The 25,152-nt window shown below is 28.0% G+C and overlaps 2 protein-coding genes across 21 annotated transcripts in view; both read left to right on the top strand.

Moving 5' to 3' along the window:
• Positions 1-25,152, top strand: part of LOC105837723 (potassium channel subfamily T member 1) — a 213,675-nt gene that overhangs the window by 121,376 nt on the left and 67,147 nt on the right. The window lies entirely within an intron of this gene.
• Positions 13,403-14,955, top strand: LOC118644540. Of its 2 annotated transcripts, none has more exons than XM_036283243.1 (2): positions 13,403-14,219; positions 14,474-14,955. In XM_036283243.1, the coding sequence occupies exons 1-2, from the start codon at positions 13,726-13,728 to the stop codon at positions 14,748-14,750; spliced, it is 771 nt and encodes a 256-aa protein (XP_036139136.1). In that variant the 5' UTR covers positions 13,403-13,725; the 3' UTR covers positions 14,751-14,955. The 2 variants fall into 2 exon arrangements, with proteins under 2 accessions (XP_036139136.1, XP_036139137.1); XM_036283244.1 differs by having other exon boundaries at positions 13,403-14,224; positions 14,479-14,955.

Genomic DNA, 25,152 nt, shown 5'->3' with positions numbered 1-25,152 from the left:
GTCCAGTTATAGTTTGATACAACACAATTGTCATATTTCCGCTTTTCTTTTTTTGCACATTTTAATGATTTAACTGATTAATAGTAGAAGAGAGTAGTCGGTTATGGATTAGATGTAAGATTAGGAATTCATAATAATTAGTATACTTTGTGTTGAATTTTGAGGATAATTACTTAAATAATTTTTTTACGTACTGTTTAGACATTATAACATGGCCACTGGTCATGAATGTTTATTTCGTTATTATCATAAAGCTATATTTCAAAATTGTAGGTTTTATGAGTGTGTATTTTTTACGTCATTTTCAAAAATCTGTCAGGTATTAATCTTTTAACTTTAGTGTAACTTAAATATGGCTTTCAATGACGTAATTGAATTTAACGTTTGACGTAATACGTACATGCATTTGACATGTAAAATTATATTGCCTGCGTTCAGAATTATGAACCCCCCCTTGCGAGTGTCGTGAGTCTGATTGAGTTTTATAATCCCTTCGAATTTAATTTGGTTATACTGTTATTTTATTTATTAACTAATATATTGTTTATTATAATATTTCAATAATATTATAATACTTTTACAATGCACAGTCACAAGAGCCAAAGATTTTTTTACATATATTTTTAAAACTTTTGTGATACTATGTACAAACTATTGATACATTTGTGATATGCAAAATTCGCCATAGAGCGTTAATTTTTTATGTTTTAAAAATAAAAGTAATTTTTAAAAATATTATTTGATCAAGCTCGTACTATGCAAAGCAATACAAAATGAAACGGTCAAAACGAGCGAAGAATATGTTAGAATATATAAAATTAACGTATTCATTCTTAGTTTATAACATTTCAAAAAATATTGAGAATAACGTAACAATATAATGAACACTTCGGACTGACTTGTCCTTCTTCAGCGTACAATAATATATCAATATGACGGTAATAAGAACAGCGAATCTGACGCAAGCTTAAATCATAAATATAGAATGAAATAAAGGATCAATTTTTCGGTTGTGAACCAGCAGGTTTTTGATAAAGACTGACATACACATAATACTAATATTGTTCCGGACGGAAATTGACGTTGCAACTCATCGCTATGTAATCGATATACGCCTATGAGGTATTCCATGATAGGGACATAGGAGAATCGGGGCGAAGTTGAACTACGTTCGTCGTTAATAAGCGAGAACAATTGTCATCCATCTTTCAATTTCGTCCTAAACCCTGATATCGCCAAATATCAATTTGCACAAGTCCTATATCGGAAACAACAATCGAGTGGTAAAAAAACAATATGTATTAACAATTTTGTTTCACAATTGAAATTAGAATCCCAATAAGTTATTACTCACATGTAGCTCCAGTGTGAACCCGGTATATTTTTCCACTAAACCAGCGGAACGATGGGTAAAATAAATTTAAAGTCAACAGACTTGCATGATTTTTACTAAAACGAGTATATCCATCTCGTGCAATGGCGAACACGAGACTGGTATTGTATCTCTAACCGAAGCGTCTATTTACGGGTCAAAATACTTAAAATGTAGCATCCAAAAAACCAATATGTTTCACGGACGAAGAGAGAATAGTCAAATTGTCGAGAATTGTCACTATTTTAAGCTGTCCAAAACATTAAAATATATTTTATCTAAAAGATCTATGTCTTTCATGAGATTAATCCCATTTTTTTGTTCCTTGATATGCATCATTTCTGAGACTAATTTTTTGCAATAATTTTTTTCCGTGTTTAATATTAAAACATTGTCCCAATCAAATGCATGGTTATGCTGTGTGATATGATCAGAAACAACTGTATGTCTTGACCGGTCAAGTTTTATATTATTTCTATGTTCATTTATGCGTGGTTTTCATTGTCTCTTCGTCCAACATATGCAATTGGCGCAATTTATCTTATATACATTGTTATTAGCAGTCCGTTGGTTTCTATCTTTTTGCACTTTGATGATACTATTTAATTTGTTAATGCAATGGAAACCTATGTTGATGCATTTTCTGTCTAACTTTGAGGCGATTATGTCGGAGACACCCTTTAATATAAGGCATAACTAAGAAAGATTTTCTTTCCTTCTCTTCTTTCTCATCATCGGACTTATAATTCTTATCCACAATCACGTTGTTTAAATTATATTTGATAAGTCTTTTAATTCTTCGACCAATCTCTGAGAAAATCATGTCCAAGGAATAACCATTATCCAAGATTGCTAATGCAATGTTTTAAATTTTTCTGGTGGAAAGACGGATGTGAGACGGATAAGAGGATAGCTCTATCTACTAAATTATATATTACCCCTATTTTGTGGCAAAAGAGATGGTTTGAAAAGTAGAAAAGTAACCTACCCGAGAATGTTTTTTATGATACCAGTCGATTCGTATCTTGTTATTGTGAACCATCAGTAAAAGATCCAGAAAACTCAGGTATCGGTTCTCTCCGAATTCAATAGTAAATTTTATTTGGTCATGAAATTCATTGAAACGGTCAAAGATCTCTTAAAAAGTAATTTTTAAAATATTTGTTGGTAGTGTGTCCCTCTACAGATTTGGTTTCATAATCGTAATCTTTCTTCCTTTTTCAGTAAATTGTTAAATATGTTTTTATGCACACGCACACATACACACACACATACACACACACACACACACACACACACATCTGAAGAATTTTTACTTATAACATGATATTGGTAAAACTTTATGGACAAACTTGTTTCGAGAGAATTATGTCACATAAATATTTACTGAGTTATTTAAATAAAACAAAATAGTGATTTGTAGCCGTCTTCTTTCTTATAAATATTAAACATTTACAATTGATAATTGAAAAACAAAAATATGACAATAATTTCTCATAAATTTGTTAATATTTGCAATAGATTTTTAAGCAAAGAAGAAAAAGAAGTACATTTGTGATTATAATTTTATTTGAAAGAATTATGTAATCTATTATAATAATTTTGTTATCTATGACAATAATCTCTATTTTATATTATAGGGATTTGTATAATGTTTATATTACAGACAAAATATACGTTAAACAGGTAAAATAATTTTACAGACACTGCACGAGGAAAGTTTTAAAACATATCTTTTTTTATTATACTGGTTAATTTTTGAAAACTTGTGAGTTTTCATTTCGAAATTAATAAATGTCATATTTTGCATTTGATTATATGTTAAATATATCATACTGCTGCAAAAAAGTAATTTAAGTTAAAAATATGAAATTATTTAAGAGTGAAGGAAGAATATTTTGTATTTAAAAATTAATTATGTATACAGCAGAGTATGACATTTAAAATAAAATTAATGACAAATTATTTGTGTCAAATTCTCTAGAAGTAATGTAGATATAAATTTTTATATGATGTTATGTTATGTCTTTTAAAATTACCTCTTTTTGATTTGTGTCCTTTTTCCTGTTTTCTCGATTTTATGTTTTTTCGCTTTTTTTCTATTTGAATTTGACTCAGATCACTTTTCTCGATTAAAGGTCAATGTATTTAACATAATCCTTATATAATCGCAAAATTTGGATTTATATCATTTTTCTTAAGAAAATTGCGACATATATTTTTTTCTAAAATTAAAAAAATTTTTGTAATTAAAAAAATATCTTGTTAGTGGTCAAACATGAATCAGGTTCTATATGATTTTATTTAAAAATTATTAAAAAATTAGAGAGTTACGTAATTTTCTTTACAAACGTTTGATCAATCGCAGAAGTATTAAATTATCTTGAAGAAAACTATTAAAGCTGACAAAAGGTCAAATGAATAATTCTTTTTCTATCTGTTGAAGTAAAATAATCTTTTACGCGCGTACGCGCGTGTGTGTATGAACGTTATTATCAAACTTTTATACGCGAGTGACAATTTTCTATTATAACGCGACGTGCCTTTCCTTTCATCTTATGTGGCAATCGTTTTATTCGAAAAGCTTAATTCGACACGGGCAAAAATTGGCGGCTAATTGAAGATTCGTGAGCCATTCATAGTTGGATTTATGAGTAAGATATAAAGTAACTGACCAGATGAGAGAATTCTTTTATCTCTTGGATCCTGCACTCTAGCTTCATTTTAACTGCGTAACGAACAATTGTACAATCTATTGGCTCATACCAATTTTCCCTCGGATAAATTCTGTTAGCTCAACGAGTGTTTGCCTATTCTTTTTTCTTTAAGCGTTTTCAGTGACTACTCAGAAAATAGATTCAACGACCGAACGTGAGTTTTGTAAAGGTCATAGATATTAATATATAGAGATATATATACAAAAAAATTTTTTTAATTACATTGTAGTTTGATGTAACGGATTTGATCATTTGAAATTACGTACACTCTGTATCGTTACTATTTTCTTAACTCGTCGTTTTCTGCTCACGTCACTGTTTGCGTGTGCGATATTATCCGACACGGAATTTCTTCTGATGAAATGGTGCAAGTGCCGTACCAATTTATTTTTCTTCGAGTTCTACTATATGATATGCAAATACAACGGCGAAGTGATCTGTAATAGCGGCGCCCATGAAGCTTTCGGAATTAATAAAAGATTCCTACGTTATACGTACTTTCCTAACGGAGAACTCATGGCTGTTTGTTTTTTGTTCGTATTGCTCTGTTTGCGTGACAGATTTCATTTAACGTGAAATTTCATTCGGCGAACTGCTACTTTTGGTTTTGGTAAACGGTTATTGATCTTTTTCTGTTTCTTATTTTTTTCCTTTTTAGCTTTCATTTTCTTTTTCTTTAGAAATTTTAGTTTAGAAAGATATATCTTAATCAAATACTTTATATGATAACATATTATGTACTATATCACAAATTGCACAAGTATAAATGAATGTGAGACAACCGTGTATGATTTAGTTTAGTAAATAATTTTACTATTGCTACTTTCTAATTATGTTATTTTCGTAAGATCTGTATCCGATGAAAAAATTTCATTGATAGAATTTCATAAAGATTATTATTTATTATTTTATATTAAAAATTTGTGTGCAATACACACAAAAAATAGTCTTGTTACATTAATTGGAAATCTGCTAAATTTAATCAGTTTGTTCAAAAAAGAACAATTTAGAACTTTTATAGGAATGATCGGATATAATAAAATCAATCAAATATTCTAATTTAAAATCTCGAGTCTTATTAGTAACAAAAAATTATGGTTTATCAAAACACATATAATCGTATATTGTACGTCTTGTTGATATAATCAAACTATTTTTCTCAATATATCGTATAATTATGATTTTTTTTATAAAACTCATTTGATAATAAAATCAATCATTGTTTTTTCTATTATATTCTATACTATATAAAATATCTTTTTTAAAAACCTCTTTCTCTCTTTTCTTATGAAAAGATTGCATTGTTTCGACAAAAATTTTAGATTACAATCAAAGTGACTTCTATACATAGATTTTTGTCACAAATCCGTAAAAAAATCGCTCACCTCACATTTTTGAGAAAATTAAACCTAAAAATAAAAAAAATGACATTTTTTAGTATTTTTTTAGGTAAATATGAATATTAAAAAATATGGCGTGATAAAGCAATTCTGCAAACAAATTCGTTTTTTGTGTCAAAAGATCTAAAAAAAAGTCACCTATTGTGCTGGTTGCTTTTTGTTCAAAAGTTGCAATTATAGATAAATTAAAAGAAAGAAGCTTAAATCTGTACGTAATTACTTTTTGGCACTTTTAAGTGCCGAAGTAATAGAATAATTTCATTAGCGGATTCGCTTTTAGCGACAAAAGATTCATAAGAATTACCTTATCTTATTTAAAGTCTAAAAGAAAGATTTAAATTTGTGAACAGTATTATTATTTTAATTATTTGATTTATATATTATTATTTTTATATATCGATATGTCTGAGATTGTAAATAACTACAAATGACACTTTTTCCATACATTAAAGTATAGGTTATAAATAAATTCGATTTTTTTAGATTATATTAATTTTAACAAAATACATAATTATTTGATTTTGCAGATTAACAAGTAATAACAAAAATAAGAGCTAATAATATATTATATTAAAAAAAAGAGTAAATATCAAGTTGACCATATTAAAGTTATAAAGAAAAATGTATGCATTGTTAAAAAATAAATAAATTACATAGATATTTTAACAATAAAATATATGTAATATATTAACTATAATAAAATAAAATACTCTGTAAAATATACGTTTAATATTTTTTTCAGCAGCAGTAAATTACACCGTTATGTTGTCGAAGTATCTACTATTCAATGCGATTGCAGTTCTCTTAGGAACGATTATAGAAGCGATACTAGCAATGGATCGTACTAGGTTATTGATAATAAGATCACATTGCACTTTACCGATCTATTAAATAATGTATCGTGTTTCTACTACGTTCTCATCATAGAATTTTACATGGGATGGGCTTTCGTAGCACGGTCTTTTCTGAAAATTATATTCATATGACGGAAGAGACTCAGAGTGCATTCGCGTAACACATACATATATATATATATATATATATATATATATATATATATATTTAGACTCTTATGCGTCCTATCTTTGCAAAGTGCCTCTACAAAATTATAATGCATATGGAATGTAAGCACTATTTTTTCCGAAACATTTTTTTACCTATTTTTAAACATTTAAAACGCAACTAGAAAAAGTAATGCAACTTTACAGAATTTATTTGCAAGTTAATTATCGCATTTAAATCTGTGATTTTAAGAACTTTAATAATCGTGATATATTCTGACAAGGATATATATGCATTTACTTAGGATAAATGGCCCATGCAATTACTGACAGTATCCTAAATACTGGAAATTAAATTTTAAATGCTTTTTTAATTATTTAAATTATATTATTACGTAATTCTATTTGATAATAAGTTAAATATTAACTTAAATGTAATATAAGAAATAAAAATAACTTTATCTTTTTGGTTGACGCTATTTTTGGTGCCTAATATAAGTTTTGTGTAAATTTTTTTACAATTTTTACTTTACGCGAACTGCGTGCTGCATATTTGTATAATTGTATTTAATTTTGTATATCTAACAAGCCTACTTATTGTTATAATATTTTATTAAAATTAATATTTTATTCTTTGAATTATATAAAAGAAACATTTAAACATAAGATTAGGTTTCTGTATTTAAGACATTGTCAGCAATTCATATGCTTTATCAATATCCTGCTTTTTGTTCTATTGAGATATTATATATGTACATATTATTTGTTTTGTTTTCACGGTTTGAGTGCAATATTATTTTAATTCTTCTGAACATATTTTCAGAATAGCAATTTCTTTCAAAAATAATACTTTTCTTTAACATATAGCACATATTTTTATTTAATTCTGGTAAAAATTGCCTTATTGTCGCTACGATACCATACATATTTATCATGCCATAGTCTCATTCTAAAAAACTAGAAAGATCCATATCAGGGCCATACTAGCTTGATATTGTATATTCACCATAAAATTGAACTAGCACAGGTCTGGATTTGATTGGACGACCTACTTGCACATCAGGTGCTATTAGATACTAAAAGTTTAGGTGTGTCACATTAGGTGTTAAGATTTTGCTTCTTATACATCTTTTACATACATCGATGTTTTTTTTCTTACATTTATTCTTAAATCTGTTGTTGGTAAATATGCATAAAAAGTCACATCTTGTTGATTTTATCATTCCTTTGTTATAAAGGGAAAGTGTTGTGAATATTTTCGCGCAAGAATCAAGTGAAACACAAAGACATGTATTAGTTATGTGATATAACAAATTAAAATTTGAAAATTTTAATGCTTCTTATAAAGATCACTGTCATTTAATGTTTATTAAAAATTTTTAACTCAAACTTATATCAAAATTGTTTTAATTTTTTTGTAAAAGAATTATATATATACATATATACATATACATTTGACATGAAAGTTTAATTACATTATGCAATGGTGCGACAACATACAAATCAAAGCAATCAGCATTATTTAATAATGTAATGTTATGCAATTGTTTCAATTATGGTATTCATCTACCATACGAATATGTGCTGACATAAAGCTGACAGTAGATCCTCATACCGAGAAATCAAAGGACCGTTTGCGGTAATCGAAATGCCTTGTTCCCGCAAATAGTCATTGCCACCGTCATCTCGCCAGAAATCCGACGTGCCCCATCAGGATCCCGCTTCTTGTCCTGTTAATGAAACACGGCCGAGTGGCAGTCGCTGTCGAGTTGGGTACTGCCGAACCTGGACGTCAAATTGATCGTAAAAGCGACGGCCAGCACTCCTCAAGCGACGAGCTGGCAATTAATTCCTGCCACATTTACACGTCGCGAACACACAAGGGTCTTCCGCGGACGCGATCTTAACCCGATACTGGAGCACAGTGCCCCAGAACTGTCTCATTTTCTCTTCTATGAAATGCTAATCAATCGAAGAGTTTGGAACAAAATGATATTTAAGTAAAAATAAATGTATATAATACGCTATTATATAGCAAACTCGAATACTAATTATAAATTATATAAATGAAACTAACATAAATTTATTTTATTTATAATAACTTATCCCTACATTTTGAAGGTTACGTAAAGATATATTGAAAATCATAAAGAGAATTGGTTTTATCAAAATTTTTCAGTACAAATAAGAAATTTGTAATTTAGAAAGAATAATATACGTTTAAAATAGATTTAAATTGGTAAGCAAAATGGAAAACTGTAAAAGAAAAGTAACACAATTTAATTTTTATCGATTAAAAATTTTTTATTATATTAAAGAATTTAAATTTTAAAGAAATGTATGGCATAAATTTTAAAAATTATTTGTTTTTTTTAAATAAAATTTCAATTACTTCATAACTTTATATTAACTTATTATATTGACGCTTTTGTGTGTGTGGGTAGTTTCTTTAGAAAAATTACTGTTAGGTTAATTATATCTAGCAATCTTATGTCTTATTGTTACAATGAAAAATGTTTGATGTAACTTTTATCAATATCGATTTTATTATTGTTCAACTTATTAAAGAAGAATAAAGAATATTAGATAAAGAATATATTAAACACATAAGTTTGCATTACAACATTACATTCCTAAATTTTTTCTTAAATATAACTATAAACTTATGATAAGGTATAATATACATAATATTATTAGTGAATTTCTGTGGAGTGTGCAATTAACTTATAAGTAACACTATTGAAATGTCACGCCATTTTTGAAAAGCTTTAAATATGTTGCAGTTTAGGTCAAAATAAGACACGTATTTTTTTATACGAACCCATACGGCCATAGGAGATTGAAAAAATCGGTTTTTATATTCCAGAGTATTACTAATTAAAACAAGAAAAGATATTTTTAAAATTTTAAATAAAAATTTTATAGTTTTTAATGTATTTTTTAAAATAGTGCAATTATATTTTTCAGAAAATGTTATAATTTTTGAGATTTTTTTTCTTCAATTTTTAAGAATCTAAAAATTTGTTTTATACCAAAACTTAAAGTATAAATGATAAATTCAATTATATGATAAAATTGTACTTTGAAAACAAATTTTTCAGAAATAAACTGGAAATACTTTTATATCGCTGTATGCATCTTTATTCATATTCATTTCATGGCGCTTAATACAGCTTATGGCAATAATTTTTTCTTTTAACCTTACAGAAATAACAATGAAAATCAATACACGAGGGATTACTTTTAATTAACAAATAAAGTTTAAGTTTACTCTTTTTGTCGGTCTTAAGAATAATCAATGTGGAGATAAAGAGAAACTGTTCATGTTCTTTTTAGTCTATTATTTTTAATTTTTTGGATTTTTTGCTTTTCTTGTACGTAATTGAATATATAATAACACATTTTACATAAATTAATTAAATAATTTATTAATTAAAAGTAATTCATTATGTGTACGGATTTTTGTTATTATCTCTCTGAGAATGCGAAGAAAAGAAATATATTACCATGACCATTAAGTGCTATGATGCGAATATGAAGAGCGAATAGAAATGCGGAGAATAAAAGTTTATTTCTAAAGAATGCATTTTAGAACACAACTTCATCATATATAATTGAATTTGTCATTTAATATACTTTAAGTTTTATTATGAAACAAATTTTAATAAAATTCTTAAAATTTAAGGAAAGTGCATTTTGAAAAAAACAGAAATTTTTAAAAAATTTAATTGCACTATTATAAAGTATAAAAACCATAAAACTCTTACTTAAAATTTGTTTAAATATCTTTCTTGTTTTGACAATATTTACTCTGGAATAAAAAAACTGTTTTTCTTTTTTAAAGAGAGTGTTTAACCTCTTTAACGGCTATATAGGCTTTTATTTAAAAAATACGTATCTCTTATTTTGACCTAAACTATGATATATTCAAAGTTTATTAAAATCGGCGTATGATACGTGAGTAGTGTTATTTGTTAGCTTTAATCAATTTTGTCACTAATATATTAAGACAGTTCAACAAATCGAAAAATTAAGAATTATAAATAAAATTATACCTATTTATTTTATACTCAGGCAAAATGGAGGATATAAACATGTTGAACCTCTCGATCATTCCATTAATATCTCTCTTTTAAAATCTATAATAGATTATGATAGATACGAAGTATAATCCATTATGTTTGAATATGTGATAAGCTTATTTGTCATTGCGACCTGTTTCAGTTTACGTACCTTTGAACAATGGCAAATTACATAAATCAGCCGTGTGCCGATCATTATGTCGTCCGCCGTTCCGTATCAGTTACGGTGCACTCTGCTATAATGAACCACTTGCAGATAATAAGCACAGAGCCGCAAATGTCACTACCGTCATTGTGAAAACCGTAAAATAAATTATTTTTAACAAAATTTGTGAAGAGCAACATGAGTGGAACATCTGATTGCATCTCTCTGTGATAAGTATATTTAAATTATAATATGTATAATTTCGAACAGTTGCATATGTGTGAAATATTTAATATTAATTAAAATTTAAATTATATTTTTATGAATTTTAATAAAATAAAACAGAATAAATCATGATTTTATTATATAGTTAACATTTATGCAGCATTCATTGCGATAAATACATAAATTATTAGTGAATTTAAGATTTTTGAGACATATTTTATAATAAAAAATATTTTTAATTTTGATTATTATTAAGTATATTTGAATTTTTATTTCATTTTTACTAACACCTTTAATAAATAGCAATGAATTTTACACACATGGAAGAAAAAAGATTGCAGAGATGTTTCTTAGAGATAAAAAATATAATAACACCGTCAACTTAAAGAACAATAATCTAAATACTACTTACAATAGAATTATTAAATTCATTTAATTGTTTATTTTCTGCCTTATTTATTTCTCTCTGTATATATCATTTTAATCATAAGGTTACTATAGTTAGATGTCTATTTACAGTAGAGGTGATTTAAGAGCATTGATGACTGAACAATTTTTTTTAGAATCAATTTTTTAACTATTATAACTAACAATTTTTAAACATTAAATACACGTAATTTTGTGACTCTGCTTTAATAAACCATTATTTAATTAATCCGTATGATCTCTTTTAAATCCGTTAAATAAGTATTTTACTGATAAGGATTTATCGATTTTTCTATGTTTTTACAATGTTTTTTAAAATTATTTTAATTTTTTATTATTTGATAAAAATTTAAACTTTGGATCAAAATGTTGTGCATTTCGTTTAAATAAAAGAGTTTTACCACAGTTACGTTGATAAAAGTACTTATTCTGATTATATTAAGATTGAATTTAATATCCGTTTGTTATCGTTACTATCAGTAACAAGCTGTTGAAATTATTCTCGAGAAATCATAATAAGATTGCATCGCATTTTGTTCCAAGCCAAAGTATTGTCCCGAAGAATTTTCTCTTTGATTAAAAGTGTGAGCGTTTTCATTTTTGTTAATATAATGACAAGGCAAGATATCAATGATTTTAATTAATTGTTTACCTTAGATATGTGAATATAATGTAAAAGCAGTTTGTATGGTTCATAAAATGTTCTGTGTAAATTTAATTTATACATATATATATATCTTTAATATTCCTTCAGATAAAATTCAGATGTGTTCCTGTATTAATATAGTTAATTTATAATATTTACTAATACATTAGATCTCTTTAAATCATAAATGACTTTTATTTAGGTTTTACATTAAACATTAAAGAATATTTTCTTATAAATTTTTATACACATTAACTTTTATACATTTTATAAATAACATTATCTGGCGTCATTTAATGAACAAAAATTATTAATTTTTGATAAATTAATGAAAGAATTTTTAAATACTTATAATTATAATCAGAAATTAAACATTACTATTATAAATATATTAAAATAATAAAATAAAACACTAAAATAAAATTTTAGATAATTTTATAATTTAGTTAATTTTCTAATTTGTACATATTGGCATTTATATTTTCATGCACTCTCTAAATTTCCTAGAGTGAAACATTACTCTAAAAGAGTGAAAATCGAACATATCTAAGTTGGAGTGATTTGTCACTCTAATTAGAGTGAAAATGCACTTTATAAGAGTGATTTTTACTCTAATTGAAGTAAAAATTCACTCTTATAGAATGCATTTTTACTCTAATTAGAGTGACAAATCACTCTTAGATATGTTCGATTTTCACTCTTTTAGAGTAATATTTCACTCTAGGAAATTTAGAGAGCACACGAAACAAATAATTGCCATTCAATAATTACGTTATGTTATAAAAATTATGCAAAATTTGAAAGTTATTTAGAAATAAATAAGTATGAAATATTATATACCCTTCATAAAACTGGAAGAATAAGTGAGATGAAAAGAAACAAAATAAGAAGTAGAAAAAATTTATTTTTAATAGTTTTTAACAGGATTTAATAATTTACTTGTTAAATAAAAATTTCGATATATATATATATATATACATATATATATCTAAGTTTAAAGAAACCTGGAAACTTAAACATTAACCTAGATTTAATAGATAGGACCATTTCACCTGTTGCTGGTATATAAGAGAATTTAGTATTCGTAGATTATCATTAGCATTCGTATACTAAACTACATAGATATATATTGAATGTATTTTTGAATACTTAATTGTTTGTTAAATAGATGTTTATTTTATATCAATTATTTTGAAATCTGATTAATATTCTGATTAATATTTATTGACTTTTTATTAAGAAGTTTATATATATTGACACAATAATTTTTTCTCTTAGAATAAATTTTTACTGATTGTAAAACTTTTTGCTGTCGAGCTTTATAAATATGTATTCTATTAGTTGATAAAAGAGCATAAAACATTAAAGAGGAAAATTGTCTCTTGAAGCACTCTTTTGGTTTATAATATTGTTACGCCCGCGCTGCTGTACGATTACTGAGAAGGCCGCGTGGCGTTCCTTGACGACGGGCTGCTATTTACAAACAAGTGCCTTTGCGACTAGATTCCGAGCTGTCAAACTGTTCGGACGTATTTCTTGCAATTCTATCACTGTGTTCTTGTATTTGTGTTACATTAAAGAGCCGTGTGAGTTTTCAGTGGTGTTACAATTTATTTCAATCGGGAGTGCGTGTAACATTTTGGGGGCTCGTCCGGGATCGGACGAGCGGATATCGGAACGAGCTTTAAGGAGAGAGAGGGAGAGAGTCCGGATGGTTTCGAGGACCCCGACACGTCCGAGCCCGCGAGATATTTCCGTTGAGGAGGGAACCGAAATGCCCACTACAAGGAAAAGGGCTCGAGAGCAGACTTCTGAATCTACGATGTCGGAGACGGCGGTACTGCAAGCCGTTCTCCAGGAGATGCGTGCGATACGTGAGGAGCAAGCACGAAGGGAATCGGAATTTGCAATGTTGTTGCGGCAGAGAGAAGAAGAGCTTTCTCGTTTACGAAATTTCCAGCTAAGTCCTTCTAATAATAGAGCCTCGGGCGATAATGTATTGGGGGCCGCGTCCGCGGGGGACACGTGCGGGAATCGTGCGCGAACGGAATTGGGTTTCAAATTGAAGCCTGACACTTTTGACGGGACGGTTCCGCTGCGGGAGTTCCTCTCTCAATTTCTCCTAATCGCGCGCGCGAACCTTTGGGACGACGCGTCGAAATCTGTAGCTTTGGCCGCGAGTTTAAGGGGGGAAGCGCGAACAGTCTTAGGGCGGGTTTATCAATGCTCAGCTAAGTTAAATTTGACTAATAGTTAAATACTAACTGTAAGCTATGTGTTTATCAAAGCGGAATAACTAACAGTTACGCATAAACTGTTGGTTAAAGTGTTTGTTACAAACACTTTAACCAACAGTTTATGCGTAATTGTTAGTTATTCCGCTTTGATAAACACATAGCTTACAGTTAGTATTTAACTATTAGTCAAATTTAACTTAGCTGAGCATTGATAAACCCGCCCTTAGAATCGTTAGAGGACGTAGAGGTTTTTAGTTTTGAAGAATTAAAATCAAAGCTCGAGTTGCGTTTTGGGGAGGGAATTCTTACTCAAAATTCTTATTCTCTTTTTACCAATAGAAAACAAAAATCTGGGGAAAGCCTGGCTGCTTTTGGAGCTGAGTTGGAAAGGCTTTCGCGTTTAGCATATCCGGAGTGTCCTTTTTCGGTGCGGGACAAGATCGCATGTTCGCAATTTATTTCCGCCGCAAAATGTTACACGCACTCCCGATTGAAATAAATTGTAACACCACTGAAAACTCACACGGCTCTTTAATGTAACACAAATACAAGAACACAGTGATAGAATTGCAAGAAATACGTCCGAACAGTTTGACAGCTCGGAATCTAGTCGCAAAGGCACTTGTTTGTAAATAGCAGCCCGTCGTCAAGGAACGCCACGCGGCCTTCTCAGTAATCGTACAGCAGCGCGGGCGTAACAATATTTATACGATAAATTTTTTAAAGGTCTACTAAATTTGAAAATAAATTAATGACTAATTAAATATACTGACTGGGTCAACATTTTTATATTTTAATGTGCATAAATGCTTGCTTTTTGTAAACTTTATAGAGAAATACATTAGGAAAGAAAAATCAAGCAAAAATTTATTTGTATTACATTCTATTCGTCAATATTTTATAATATTTGAATTGCTGTATAATTTGGAAATTTACGAGTATATTTATATTATTTGTATTACCTACACTATTTTTCAAATAATATCTTAAATCTATACTAATAATATTACAAATATATATTTCTTATATATACACACACATATGCATCTTACTATCGTGTAATATTAGTTTGATTATTTCGAGGGAATTAAGAGGTAGAGTAACTTTCTGAAATGCTCAAACACATATTCCGTTTTTCATAATTTTGAACTGTTTCCGAAATATAAGGGGTGGGAACTGATTTTATAGATACCTTGTATAAGCTTCTCTGCACAAAACAAAATTTACATAAGATTATCAGTACAGTACTACATCCCGTATATTATGCGAAGTAAAGGATTAGTATTAATTCACTTTGACAAGATTTTGCGTTCCATATATAACTTATTGCGGTACAATATCATAACGGTTTGACGTGAACTATTTTCTGCTTTATGGCGCCTTAAAATGAGCGACCTCACGGGAAAACATCGTTTTCTTCGAAAACTTGTTAGTCACCGTCAGAACACCGTCGGAGCAAAGCGCCCTTGGCGCTTTGGTGAACACGATGAAATTTTATTCCAGGCTTTCCCACTCTCACTTACTGCTTCACTCAGTCTCTTAAATAAACCAAACGAACGCAAGAATGTAGTAGGTGTCCTCATCATTTTTTGGTCACAAGACTCAAAATGATTTACAAAAATAATAAATCAAAAGTTCGTGGATTAAGAAAGAACGGAGTTTGAATCAAAACTTTTGCAAAAATTTTCAGAAACTTCTTAATAAATTTGATCAATGTAATTCTCTGCAATACACTAAATTTAAATAATTTTACGTTCTTTCAATATTATACATCTACATAATAAGCATTTTTTTCTTAAAAAATATTGAAACTGTAAAAATATTGAAACAAATATTGAAAAATATAATATAATAATTAATATATTGCAACAAATGTAATAAAATTGAATAATTTATGTTTAAATTCTTTGTCTTGTTTTTACAGTATTTAATTTGTTTAATTTATTATTTAAAGTTTAATTTAAACAGAAATTTTATCTTTCTCTAATACGTATTTTTGTGTTCTGAAATTATCATATCTTGCAATATAATTATGATGAAGATATATATTGTAAATCTTATGTTATATTTTTTACTTCTTTTTACTCTCTTCAAAATTACTGTACAGGCGTATTATGAAATTTATACTGTATTTATGCTTATATATTGAATTACCACATTTATTTTTTATTTAAAATAGTTTTGTAAAAAAGCTTTCGTTTGAAACATGTAACGGTTTGCAATAGAAAGGATTATGAGTGAATCTGATTCTGAGATATGAAAGAATAGTGTGAAAACTTCATGATGAAATTTTCAGCAATTTCACGAATATGACATGTGTGTATTGCATTGTGTGTTGTAAAGAAAAAAGAAAGAAAAAGAATAGAAGTGGACATTCACTGAGTGCTCATTATACAGTTTCCTCATTGTACACGAGAGCCGTCCTGAGCTCGCGCGAAAGTCTAATCGAAAACTTTTGTACTCCTTGGTGTTCTCTCAGTTCTCTAGTTATATTTCGCTTTCTCTTCGTTGTCCTCCCTCTGTCTTTCCCGAACGGATCTCAAGAGGGTTATAGGACTTTACGGCGATACTCGAGATAAGAGAAAAGAAGGAAGACGTGACATAGCAGCATCAGAAAAAAAGTCACCAGAGAGAGAAGCAGCAGTAACTCGCATAGCAGCATCGAATCAAATCATAGCACCTACGGGAAATAGGTTTTGGCGGATCATAACTCGGACCTCTCTGATTAGATAATACTTGAATCACTGCAACTATTACAGACAATCGACTCAACATAGAAGCTTTTTCGTGTTCCTTCGAACTTTGTTGACGATTAATTATACTGAATAATCTTATTGAAGCTATAGATTTATAATTTTATGGCATGCAGATTTTAAGTTAAAAATGATCGCTAATTTGATTTTGAGCTTTAAATGTGCAACAGAAAGATGAAGATATATTATAAGATAAATGTTTTCCCATTCCGAAAAGTAAAGATTTGATTTTTTGAACTGTGAACATATACGTATAAAAAAATTAGTAACAAAGTTAAAGTATAAATGTGACAGATAAAATGTTAATATCCTTCAAATAAAAAGGTTATTATGTGATTTGAACATTTAACTGTTAAAATACAGATGCCAAATATAAAGGGAATCATGATAATGTGCTTCTTATAGAATAAGTCGAATAGAAATTCTACTTTATCGCGTCCATCTGTCGATGGTGCTGTAGACAATTGTAATTTAAATACTTACTTTATGTAAGTAAGATAATAAGGAACACCTGTCGCTTTCTTAGGTGCTCGTACTAAAGTATACTTTTAATTTTAGCTAATAAATTTGGATCTCGCAGCAAATATATTTTACTATCCAAATTACAGCAATGACAATAAATTTTGAATTAGCTGCTAATATGTAATTGATATTATTGTTATATGTTTTTCGTGCATATCAATCATAAAATATTATTTATAAGAAAACAGTGTGAGATAAGAAAACGGTATATTTTTTCGTTTTTTTCCCCGCGCTCATGTAGTTTATGGAATGTATGTGAGGAAGAACGAGAGTCCCGACGGGTTTATGAGCGATCGAACAATCTTTTGACGTAATCGTGGGGTTGGAAGCTTCTTCTTTCAACTCTAGGCGTACGAGTGACGCGTGACGTCTAAATCCCTCCGCTCAATTACTGAGCAACCATCTTGGCTCGTCTTTTTCCCTTGTCGAACTCTTTGTTATCCACATCTCGGATTTTGTCACATATCGCGAGAAGAGACACCGCGAAAGTCGATTTGTCAAATGACGAGCAATTACATCATATAGATAATGTACATGACTTACTCTTAGTTGTGAATCCACGAGTGCACAAGTTTAAAAAAGAAAATTCAATTTACATTTTTTGTTTTCGTGAAAACTTGTATAAGAGTGATATGTAGAGGGATATGACGATATAAAAGATATATCAAAAATTGTGCCAGATTTTGTTTGTGACATGCTTGTAGAATGATCTTTCACAAAAAGATTTAATATCTGCATTTATACGAATATCATATGTGAGAAATCACAGCAAAGGAAGTGGGAAGTATTTATGTGTCTATGCTGTATCCGCTTTAGACTCGAGGGTAGTGTAACAATGTCGGTGGTTTACAAATCGATATTGTCGACCTCGAGGAAGGCATTGTCACGCCGTACCTTCTTGTACGATTCATTTCGATCTGACCACGTTTATGGCTTTACAGCTTCATACACCTTGCTGCGAAGTTTCGTATTGTGCCTCAAGAACCCACTGCTGTCGTAATAAACTACATGATACATGTTCACGCCTGGAAAGTAGATTTCGTATTTTCATTGATCAGTGACTTTGCGAAACACGTGGTAATCGTTTTCAGCATTAGCTTGCATTCTGTGAAAATACCAACGGTGAAATTTCTGCATGCAAGTATTTAACAAAGTTTTATAAATACTATTAAAAATTTGAGAATTTTAAATAATTGAAAGTAAATAATTTTAAAGCTTGAGTTTTGTTGATAAAAATATGTGACAAAAATAATGACAAATTGTATTTAGATTTGTATATACTCTATTAGTATAATATAAAGTTTACATTCGCAATCTGAATACTTAATGTTGAATAATAAATATGTTATTACAATATAATATAAAAAGAAAGTCGCTGATATTGGCATTGGCCTTCTAAAGCAGCATTACTTTATTTCTCGGATATGAAATATTGTACTGAATTAATACTGATAAAAGCATGATCTGGTTAAACATTAAAAAATTAAATAATTAGTTAATATATTTATAGCTTTTCTCTTTATAAAGTCTATTAAAAAGGAATCTAATCTAATCTTTATATATAGTCGAACTACATGTTTTATCTTGCAGAATAGCATAAGGTATTCGTGTAATCAAAAAATGTTTTACATCAGAGTGGAAAACTTTTAGGAACCTCTATATACATTAACTTGTGAATACAAATGACTTATATCTTGTACAAATAACTTATATTAAAGAAAAAAGAAAGGAAAATATTGCCTATTATGCCAGTTTTAGCGTCTAATCTTTTAGTTTTTGTTCCGAAAATATTAATAATTACAAAATATGAAACAATCACTGAGTACGTACTTGGTAACCAAAAATTAATTAACATCGCGGAAAAGTGATAACATTCTTTAATTATTACACGACCTACACAAAAAATACATAAAGCCATGAGTTTATTTTTATTGCTTTCTGTTTCTCTACCATTTGTTATTCCATTTTACTTCACTTTTTAGTACAAATTATAAGAATACGAACACATGGATTTTGATAATAATTATCTCATATTTGCATGGTCACTAGAAAAGGACCTAAAGTCTCGACAACAAGTCAAAACGTTGTCAAATTTTTTAATTTAATAAATAATTTTAATAGGTAGACTAACCAGAATTACTTATTTCTATGTATTATTACTGATAATAAGAAAAAAATATTTTATACTGTATTTTACTAAACTATTGAACACATAAATAAGTTTCATTATTTATGTGTTTAACAGTATAAACATATAAACTTTATATTGTATAATATTATACATTAAAGACAAAGACTTATATTTTGTTTTACTTTGTTTAATTAAATATAGTAAAAAAACAATATTTAATATTAAAATCGAATCCTTCTGAGAATTTATCAAAAGTTTTGACATAAATTAATTAAAATTTATGAGTATTTGACACGTTTTTGATGCAAATTTGACATCAATTCAATAAGTTACTACTAAAATATAAAATAAGAACTTAACGCTAAAACTTGTTCATCAAATAAAGAAAGACGTTTCAAATAGCCAGTTTATTGGTCTTATTGCGTCTGTACAATTTTAAAGCGGAAATAAATTGTAGATTGCTCTTTTGGTGTGAGATAATAGTCGACTATCATAAAAATTGATCCACTACTGTTGAGAAAGAAAAAGAGAGAGAGAGAGAGAGAGAGAGAGAGAGAGAGAGAGAGAGAGAGAGAGAGAGAGAGAGAGAGAGAGATCATAATAGAATATCCGTTTTTCTTCCTTCTGCGAAATACGAAAGAGTACTTTCTCTTCGGTGTCATGATTCTTAAATGTCACCGTAGGTGCGAATGTTTTATGAGAGCTTCTCCAGAGTCTCGTAAACCGAAATTCTGCGATTCATCCGTACCATGAATAAAAGCTCGAAGAATAGTAGAGTTGCAGAAGATTTTAAGAGAGATGATTATGAGCAAAAATTGTCAGTTGTTATATCAATCATTATTTTTTTAACGATTTTAGAGAGGTAATGGTTTAAAATTAATTTTGGTTTCTGATCCTTCATCCCTTCTTAGAGAATTTTAAAAGAGATATAGGAATACATGGGATTGCATTTAATCACAAAGTTATAAATTTAATATTTTTAGTGTTATTTATGTTGACGCAGATATTTTGGATTTTTAAAAAAATTCTCACATTCTTTTCTTCTATTACTCATGGGGCTTATGATATATTATTTTGTAGAAGATTCTTTATATAGCGTACAATCGGATCTAAAAATTTTTGCTTACATTAGAGAAATGAATACAAAAAAGGCTAATAATAGTATTGTAAACTGGTTTTTTTTTTTTTTTTTTTTTTTTGTTTAAAGAGATGCTACAGACGGATCTGTTTTGCCAATAAAACGCAGTATTTTCAGAATGAAAGTATATGCTTTACTATCAGTCTAAATTGCGGAATTTATACCGAATATGGAAAATAACTTCATAATTCACCGTATTTTTTCCATTTTTTTAAGTCATAAAAATAATGTATGAAATTATCACGTCATAACAATGTTTGTTTGATATAAAAGATCTATAATTTATATTCACGAATTTTGTGATTCGAGATACGTAGATAACAGGAACAATGTGGAGTTTTTAAAGTTAGACTTTGATGTCTAATTGAGATAAAATCGTTCTATAAAAATTTAAATTATATGAAAAGGTTGATAAGTAAAGCAATATGAAGAAAATTTTTTTTGGTATAAAGTCTAATTCATAGAATGATATTAATACATGTACTTTAATTTTAAAAAGATTTTTAAATCTGTAAAAGAAATATATTATATAAAACAATTAATGATTCGACATTATCGACCTCGAATAAGTTTGATCACCTAGCATTTTTTAAATTTTGTTATATATATAACAAATTATTAGTACCAATTATAGCTACGTATAATTGCAATATTTAGAAACATAAAGAATTGTTCTTATTTTAAGCGAATATATTCATAAAATTGGAACAATGCTATTTTTTAATATAATAGAAAATATGTTTTATCTTATTACATATTTTTTTATTATTAATTGTATATGCCGCCTTTACATCTATAATTTTTCTTTTGAAAAACTAAATCGATAAACATAAGTTAATTATGTATAGATAAAAGTGAATTTTTAATATTTTTTTAGCAATTTATCTTATCAAAACTTAAAATTCTGTATATTTTTGTAATACACACAAGTTTTATACTCTTCCTTTTTCGTTTAATGGCTAAGAAGCTCCTTGATACTTTTTAGAATCGACTTTCTGTTGTTAGAATTCTCCTGGATACACACAATTAGCTTAAAACTAATTTAACATTCGTGTATCATGACCAGCATGTCAACCCAAGGGCACTCCCTCGACGTGTCCCATAATGCAAATCATATTATCTTAATTACTGCGCCATGCGTCGTCATGACGCTTACTCACGTACTTACGTCGTCCTCTCTCAGGTTCCTAAATTATTTATAAACACATGCCATTAAGAGAGACCGAAAGAGGCTGAAAGGTAATCATCTAATACGCAATTCTGGCCACTTTTAAAATGCGTATACGCGGTATTACATAAGCAAATGGCGAGATCTTTCTTCGTCATCATATAATAACCATAAAGCCAGAAGAGAGATAAAATGACAAAATTAAGAGATGCTAAGAAGCGTATGCAAAAATATGACATAACTTGTGTATTATTTACAATTAGTATTATCCATTTAATAGGATATTTTTAGATATTGTTAAAAATATATTAGATATACATGAAAATAATGATAAATTAATGAAATTTAAATGTATTTAAGAGATAAATTTTAAATCTATATATTTAATTTTTAAACGGTTTACAAATTTCATAAAAAATTATTATAATTATAAGTCATATTGTAATTTCTTGAAGAGAAGAACGAAAAATGCGACAAATTAAACTTAATAATAAAAAATAAAATGGAGAGTAGTTTCAACCTTTTTAAATTGCTTGACAAAGATCTTAAAAATAATTTACAAAAAAGAAAACATGTACTTACTAGTTTGTTAAAAAACATTAATTAAAAAATAAGTAGTTATAAGGTTCCAGAAAAAAATTAACTACTGTTGAAAAAGTAACAACGTTGCAAGTTCTAGTTGCACAATATTTCAAATAATGTTTGGTTTTCTGTGGTAAAATTTTTTCTTCAAATTTTAATACAAATTAAAACATTTTTTAATAAATATTGTAAAAATCTACATCTTTTCTTAGAACTTTTTGTATGTATAATTTCTAAAATATTTTAAAATTTCTACAATTTATTATCTAATAATTTCTAAGAAAATAGGCTATTAATATAAGATAACTAATATAAAAAACTAGAATTTTTCTTTAGATATTTTTTACCTTTACAAAAATACCAATAATTTTCACTACATTTACGTCAATCTATGATTTTAAAATATTTTAATTATATGTATTATAATATATCCTTATTTTTGCTATTTTACTATATTTTGATGTTAAGAATGATCGCATTACTTTATAAATAAATGTTTTGTTTAAAATATAATATTTTATTTAAAACATTATATAGTTATAAAGTTTTTAAATATAATTTTTAATTATTTTATAATGTGTGTTAAACATTTTTTAAAGATTGTTGAGCAATACTATTTAAACTTATTATATTATTAAAAATTTTTTGACAGTAATGTTATGTGTAAAATTAATTAACGTGATGTTCTCGTGAAATGGTTCTAGTCAACAAGTATTTTTGTACATAAAGTTTCTCTAGCGTCATTACCCGTTTGTGTAATTTTCCAAGGATTTACTTTTTAGTGATTGCTTGGAGGTTTGTTCATCTAGAGGCAACTGATAATTAATTATCGAGCCTGTAGTGCTGGAGAATGAGTAGAGTTCAATCACTTGCGAAACTCACGGCCTATAAGTAAGTGCACTCGGTCCATTACTTAATTACTGCTTTCCTGTCGAGTGATTAATTATTATTGTGACTAATTAGAGACTTGTACTAGCAAGCAACTGCAACTTGCTTAATTGGATTCACGATTGAGCGAGGTATCATTGGAATTTTATTCTTGCCCGATAGCTGACGATTTTTAATATACAATAGCATAATAACGTGGAATACGTGAAATATCGTGACCAGACTATTATCAATATCAGAATGAATATTGCAAAACATATACGGTTTTATTTTGAGCACGCTTATTTTTCGCTTTTATCCCATTTCAGCTAAGACATACATTTTTACAAGCAAAAACTGTTCTTTTCGCGTATCGAATGGCACCATTTCGATATTTTATAATCCGCGAGATTCACATGAGAGTTTATCAAGACAACAAAAAAAAAGATAAAATTGATTTCTCTTCACAAATATATATGAATCTTACTTTAAACTGTAACATATTTGTGCGAACACACTTTTATTTGCTTTTTCTTATTGTCCTATAAACAGTTGTCCATGTGTATCTCGTGAATTGTAAGATACTGAAATGGTGTTATTCGGTACATAAAATGAGCAGTTTTATTCGTAAATTTATCTTATTATTTACTCTACTATTATAGTTAACATTTTATATGATTCTACGCATATCCGTAGATAAAATTATGTATATAGTACACATATGTATATATAGTACACACTTAGTTCCAAAAAAGTGGTACACTCAAAATGTGAGAAAATTTAGGTCATATCCAAATCATTGTATCTTCGCGAAAAATGGTCTTAGAAATAATTATATGCATTTAAAAGCATTTAAAAGCATTTAAAACATTATTTATAAAGTAATGCGATCATTCTTAACTTCAAATATGATAATTATTTTTAATCCACTTTAGGCTTTAAAAAAGTATGTTTTTGCATCTATTTATTAAAATTGTATATAAATGCAAAAAGCATTTAAAAGCTTAAATTCTCTGGTTTTTGAATCTTTTGATTAAAAACTTGGAATTTTGTAACATGATTACTTTTTCTTAAGACAAAGCATAAAAGAAAAATGTTAAAAAATTTGCATTAAATTTGAACGTGTCCATAAACTGAAATAAATTTTTTTGACTTAATCTGATAAAAGATTTTTATAAATTGAACTTTTCTCTCTTTAATTTGTTGTTTTTTTTATTTTTCCTACCACAATTTTTGACTAATTGTAAGTTATGAACGATCAAAGAAAAAACGGCATTTGAAATTTTGTGATACGCTTTAGGTAATGCTAATGCCGGTGGTATAATAAAGATCCCACGATTAATCATAAAGTGGTTCCTGATTTTAGAAATAAAAGAAAACCTGCAATTTTTACTTTTAAAATGATTTTTATTATAATCACTCACACTTCGCCGCACTCATTGATCGCCGCACAGAAAAAAGGCATATTTTAAGTCCTAGAACATATGGAAAAAATATTCTTACCCCTGGATAATTTAAAGAGACTTTTAATTTAAAGAAAACTTGGGCATCTTTAAAGTTCTACGATTATTTTAAAATTTATTAATAGCGCTAAATCTTCAAAATAAAGAAAAATATGCAATTTTCACAGTTAGTTTTAAGGTGGTTTTTAAACAATATTTTTTTATCAAATAAGCAAATAAAGAATCTCAAAGTAGAGGTTTTTGGCTTTTTGAATCTGTTATCGTAATTTCTATGTGG

The sequence above is a fragment of the Monomorium pharaonis genome, chromosome 2, assembly GCF_013373865.1.
Source record: "Monomorium pharaonis isolate MP-MQ-018 chromosome 2, ASM1337386v2, whole genome shotgun sequence".
NCBI classification, from domain to species: Eukaryota; Metazoa; Arthropoda; class Insecta; order Hymenoptera; family Formicidae; genus Monomorium; species Monomorium pharaonis.
The sequence above is the reverse complement of the archived record's forward strand: the minus strand, read 5'-3'. Positions and strand labels throughout refer to the sequence as shown.

Excerpts from the sequence above, each read along its gene's own strand:
- LOC118644540 (XM_036283243.1), top strand. The coding sequence starts at position 13,726 with ATGGTTTCGAGGACCCCGACACGTCCGAGCCCGCGAGATATTTCCGTT. Across the intron at positions 14,220-14,473 it reads AGGGGGGAAGCGCGAACAGT|CTTAGAATCGTTAGAGGACG; the intron begins CTTAGGGCGGGT and ends GATAAACCCGCC.